Genomic DNA, 5,127 nt, shown 5'->3' with positions numbered 1-5,127 from the left:
ACCCGCCCGGCCGCTACGTCGTCGCCGCTCCGGCACGAGGTGGCGGTGGCGCCGCCGCCGCCGACGCAGGACGGGGGGCTGCTGCGGCGGGGCGGGGAGGTGGAAGCGGAAGGACAAGATGTCGGGCCGCCGGGGTGGGTGGGGCCAACCGAGGGTGCCGCCAAGCTGCCGTCGCTGCTGCCGCCGTTTGACGGCCCGTGGGGAAACACGGGCCTGAACCCTATACTGCTGGCGCCGGACCGGCGGCTGCTGCATGCTCCGTTTTAGGCTCATGCTCCGTTTTGGGCTCAAGATCCCTTTTCTGGACTCTTTTCTTTCTTCAATGTTTTTCTTTCTTATTTTCGCGTTCAAATGTATACAAATTCGAGCTTTAGGCTTTCGGATGGTACACAGGGGTTTGTTTTGTCTCATGCTTTTGTTCTTATGACCAGACGATTTCCTTGGGCCTTTCCTATTTTTGTTTTCCATGTCTTTCCAGTAAAGTTTCTACCCAGCAGTTTACGAAGCCTGATGTCGTTGGTATTATTTAAGCAAGTATACATGTCCATCAAGTAACGATGGTTTCTATCATCCCATCCTTAATCTCCTCTAGACTTTATGGCGGTGACTTGTACTGCCCTTGTCATCAACCTCGCTGGCGGCGTGTGTCCTTTGCGTATCCGTATTGGCTCGCTCTTGCAGGTTTCCGGCACTGCACTTGCCTGGTTCTAATTTCTTGCCGACTGGGTTCTGTCAAGGGCAACGCACAAAGGGCGGTGTCATCATCGGGCACATGTGCCAATCTTGCAGGGGAGGAGGACCAGCTGATAGGAAAGAGCGTGATATTGGATGTAAAAGCAAGTAGGAAATGAGGTCTAGCGGAAAACGAACCCAACCCAATGTCATTGCACCCGCCCTAGCGCATCCCTGATTACAACTTCTCCAACACATCAAGTCTATACAGTTTCTCGGTCCAAAATCAATGTCACCCACGACTCCATGCCGATCCTTTCTGCCATCTAACCGTTTATATGCCTTTTGTTTATTCCTGCTCCACACATGTTGCGCACAAAAAAGATCTGGCTCCGAGATATACAAAAAAAGAAAAAGAAAAGAAAAGACTGGCGATCCTGAAAGTAGCCCCTGTGTGTGTTTGTTGGGGGCGTCTCCTAAATGAAGCAGCATATTCCGTTCATGTGCTGGGGGTGTCCCATCGTTGAGGGAGGGAGGTGAGATCGGTGCTGAGACCAAGAGGCGGCCCCCGTTGCGCGCCACCCCTTGCCGCAGTGTGTCAACAGTGTCTGACCTCTTGGCTTTGGGCTCGACACAAGGCTTCGCTAACCCTTCCCTCCGGGCGGTGCGGGGGCAGGCCTGCCTCCGGGGCGTGGTTCACACGACGCTTCGTGGCCTAAGCGGCGCCCTCCTCAGGCCTATTCCACGTCACCGGCCGGCGGGGGGTGGCCACTTCCGAGGGGCTAAGGGCCGCGACCAAAGGCGCCTTGCCCGGCAAGGGGGTTGATGGCCAAGAGAGGCTGGAGCCTTGGCGTCAAGCCACGGCCGTCGAAGAAACGGATGAGCAATTGCGCAGCGATTGGGCGCTCATCGGGGTGCTTCTTCGCCATCGCCTTGATGACGTGGCAGACCTCTGCCTCTGAGAGCACGGCATGGAAATTTGAGAGCGCCTGCTGGTACGGGTCGGTGCTTATCTGAGGCGGCGGAAACCTTCCGAGCCACGCGAGGAGCGTTGCCGCGAGGCTCCAGATATCACTCTTGTGACTTTGGGGTTCGTCGATGCCGGAAACCTCTGGCACTGACTCTGGGGCAAAGTATGTACAGTACCCGGCCGTATAATCGGCGGAAGGGTGGCTCAGGCCAAGGCCGAAGTCGGCAAGTTGAAAGAGGAATTGGTTGATCCCGGGCAAGTGGCTGAAGAATATGTTGTCCGGCTTGATGTTGCGGTGGATGAACTTTTTGTGGTGGAGGTAATCCAGTGCGCTCAGCATCTGCTGAGATAGTGCTTTGTACACACCCGCTCTCGCTTCTGGGTTCGGGAGCAGACCTTCCAAGGAGCCGTCGCAAAAAGGAAGGAAGATCTCTGGATCCATAGTCTCGAGTCCGTGGCAGCCGAGGCAATTCGATGACGTGTTTCTATTTCCAATCGTTAGCGGCTCGCTGGGGTGGAAGGTGAAGTCGGCGGTAGCCGCAACCCGAACGTGGGGAAGAGAACCGACTGACATGATCCATTTTCTCCAGCATCTGGGCTTCTCGCTTCAAACTTGATACTCGAATGGGTCGTGGTATCTGACCGTCGCAAGTGGAAGCGACTTTCTTGAGCACAACCACGCGGCCTGTGTGCATGTCCACGGTTTGGTAGATGACACCAAAGGCGGATTCGTCGGCTCCAGTGAGCTCCTGGTGAAGCTCCACGACATCGTCAAGGCGGGGCTTTTTGGTTGACCTGAGGGGCGTGCTGTCTTGGGAGTCAAACTCTTGAGTCTCGGGCTCGGTCGGACAGTCCGGGGACCTGGCCCGTTTGCGGCGTGCCTTGAATCTCTTGTAGCTGTCCAGAGCAAGTTGCGCGAGAAGGTTGCTGTTCGCTCCGATTTCGCCCGAGAGAGTTCGCCAGACGAGCTTGAACTCGAGCGAGGCAACCCAGACGGTGTATTCTATGCCGTAGGTGATGTGCTTTGGCTGGGTGATGGGCGGTGGGGGCGAAATATTGCCGAAGTCGCTGTGTTCCCCGAGGCGCACGGGGCTCCCGGCGGCAGGTCCGGACAGATCGACGAGGAAGATGAGATGGCTTTCCGTGTCATATTCGAAAGCAGCGTGGATGCGAACTATGACATCCCGAGCAGTGCTGAAAGGGGGGATGGTCAGTAAGCGGAGCCCAGTGACGAAGAGGAAAGAATCCCACCTTGAGGTAAGCATCAGGTCGCCATGGGTGCCGAGAGTTATAATGCCGCAGCTGTAAAGGTTGGCTGGGACATGGAAGCCGACCTCCAGACCAAGCTGGCCGTCGCCGCTTTGCGAAGCATATCGGTTGTTATCTTTCTGGTAGAGAGCACCCTTGGCGAACAAATTCTTGGGTACAAGGTGGAAGAGAGTGTCCGGGTTGATGGGGCGATGGTCCATTGTGGGCCTTGGGAGAGATGGGGGGATGGGTGGTGGCCCGATCGAACGAAACGGGAATGATTTGAGTGGTAGGAATGCGTGTTGAGACAGGAAAGGATGGATCAAAGAGGAGAATGAAAGGACTGGAGTGATAGGAATGTGCGTCGGGACAAGAGGGAGAATATGAGAGAGGAAAGAAAAGACAAGAAGGTCTGGGGGACGGCGCCCAGGAGGCCAGAGAGATGTATATGACGACCAGCACCGGGCATCACATTGGTTCTGTCCATGAAAAAGCAATGTAGGAAATGAGGCGCAGGGCCAGAAGACCTACAGCGAAAGACTTTGACCTGGGTAGACGTCTTGTGAAACTTGACCAGTCACCAAGCTCAGGAAATGTGCCGTTCAGGTCCCTATCGGTGGTAGCCTCCTCAATTTCCGACATGTTTCTCGTTTACTGTATCTCTTCCCGTACCTCGTGCGCCTTCTTTGTTCCCTATATCATATATTCCATGTGGTTTCCTCTCCTTTTCGGCACGCCCAGATGCGCGACAAACGCATGCGGCAGCACCAGCAACACCAGCAACACCAGACAGCTTTGGCGGTTGAAAACGTCCAAGTGGTGGCCCTTTGTCCAATGGAATTTGTAAGGCGTACAACCACCTGCGTGTCAGGTGGGCGCTGCTGCATCCGTCATGATTCCGTTCCAGAGGAAGGTACACCCGCAACCGGTGCGCTTTGGTGGCGACCAAGACATGCGGAGCGCACACGCGGCTTCTGTTTCCCTTCCCTTGTATTTAACTGCCTGCTGCCGCTTCTCGGGCGCACAACGCAACTGGCTGCCCGTCTGGTTGACAACAAGCGCCGGACCATATTCTTCACATGCGCACTGGCAGCGAGCTTCAGTCAAACGTCCCCCGCCGTCATCGCCAATCCTACCACACGCATAGTGCGCTTCAGGCAGCCATCACCATCCGCAGCAATGCCCACCATCCAGGAAAGCATCCAAAACATTCGCGACAGGCTCAAGGACCCGCAACCTGAAGTCCTTGATGCCCTGACTAGGGAGAACCCGCAGGACCGCCACTACGCGGAGAAGTGGCTTGCGTATCATCGCCGCCCGCCACGTGGGCCCTCCACAGAGCCGAGAGAGCCGAGAGAGCCGGGGAGCCGGGAGAGCCGGGAGAGCTGGACGAAGGAGCCATCGTCTGGCTCCCGTTCGTGGATTCGGACATGAACTTCGACCTACAGACCCTGTGCGGAGAAGTCCGAGAGCTGGCGAATGTCAGGGTCATGTCACTAGAGTCGCTCAAAATCAGGGAGCCTGCACTGGGAGACGACGAGATAACCAAGACAGCGCGCCGGTTGGAGCGGCTTCTCAGCCCTCAGTTCAACTATTTCGGCAAGGCAGAAAAAACGGAGTGGGAGCTAGGCAGCATCCTCGGGGGGGAGAGGCTCGACAAGTATTGGACGCTCGGGCGCCATCGACCACTCGGAATCCTGACCCGCCACTTCGTCAAAGCCCAGTGGGAACAGCTCGGCATCTGGAATCCTGAATGGGGGTTCCCCGGGCGCAACCAACAGGAGCCCGGCGATTTTGCCGACAAGCGGCGGTGGCCGTGGGAGCAGGCTGAGGACGACGACGAAGGCATATCGAGACAGCGGCACGAGGCCATTGTGCGCGCTGTGCGCGAGCGCCGAAACCTGTGCCGTGGGAGGTGGGCTCCCGTGGCCCCGCGGCGACACCCCGGGCCCGATACTTCGGCCGCCGAAGCATACTCATTCCTGACGAGCAGGCCCTGGTTCATCTACAAGCTCGACCTAGAAGTCGAACTGACCAAGCTGGAACGCCTCCAGCACGGCTATGGCAGCATAATATACCGGGGAACGGCCATTTGGGAGCGCGACCAGCTCTGGAAACGTGAGGGCGAGTACGAGAGGCTTGGCCCTATAGCACCATGTCCATGGAAGTGGCGCCACGAATCACCAAGCCCGAGGGCTTCTCCGACCAGCGAAAACTTGCCCCGGGGGGGGGGGGGG

The 5,127-nt window shown here is 57.2% G+C and overlaps 3 protein-coding genes across 3 annotated transcripts in view; 2 read left to right on the top strand and 1 right to left on the bottom strand.

The window, feature by feature from the left end:
• GGTG_04368 (hypothetical protein) overlaps nt 1–607 on the top strand; it is a gene marked incomplete at both ends in the record, with an annotated part of 1,900 nt that extends 1,293 nt beyond the window's left edge. Inside the window, one exon of the mRNA XM_009222163.1 lies at nt 593–607. Coding sequence (XP_009220427.1) covers nt 593–607 — 15 coding nt within the window. The remainder of the gene's footprint in view (nt 1–592) is intronic.
• An 847-nt stretch (nt 608–1,454) lies between these two features.
• GGTG_04367 (STE protein kinase) lies at nt 1,455–3,111 on the bottom strand (the record flags this gene model as incomplete). The annotated part of the gene is made up of 2 exons (XM_009222162.1): nt 1,455–2,209; nt 2,286–3,111. The coding sequence occupies 2 exons, from the start codon at nt 3,109–3,111 to the stop codon at nt 1,455–1,457; spliced, it is 1,581 nt and encodes a 526-aa protein (XP_009220426.1).
• A 958-nt stretch (nt 3,112–4,069) lies between these two features.
• Nucleotides 4,070–5,127, top strand: part of GGTG_04366 (hypothetical protein) — a gene marked incomplete at its 5' end in the record, with an annotated part of 2,347 nt that continues 1,289 nt past the window's right edge. Inside the window, 2 exons of the mRNA XM_009222161.1 lie at nt 4,070–4,304; nt 4,445–5,018. Coding sequence (XP_009220425.1) covers nt 4,070–4,304; nt 4,445–5,018 — 809 coding nt within the window. The remainder of the gene's footprint in view (nt 4,305–4,444; nt 5,019–5,127) is intronic.

This window comes from Gaeumannomyces tritici, assembly GCF_000145635.1.
Source record: "Gaeumannomyces tritici R3-111a-1 unplaced genomic scaffold supercont2.2, whole genome shotgun sequence".
In the NCBI taxonomy this organism is placed as follows: domain Eukaryota; kingdom Fungi; phylum Ascomycota; class Sordariomycetes; order Magnaporthales; family Magnaporthaceae; genus Gaeumannomyces; species Gaeumannomyces tritici.
This window is presented reverse-complemented; position numbering and strand designations above follow the sequence as displayed.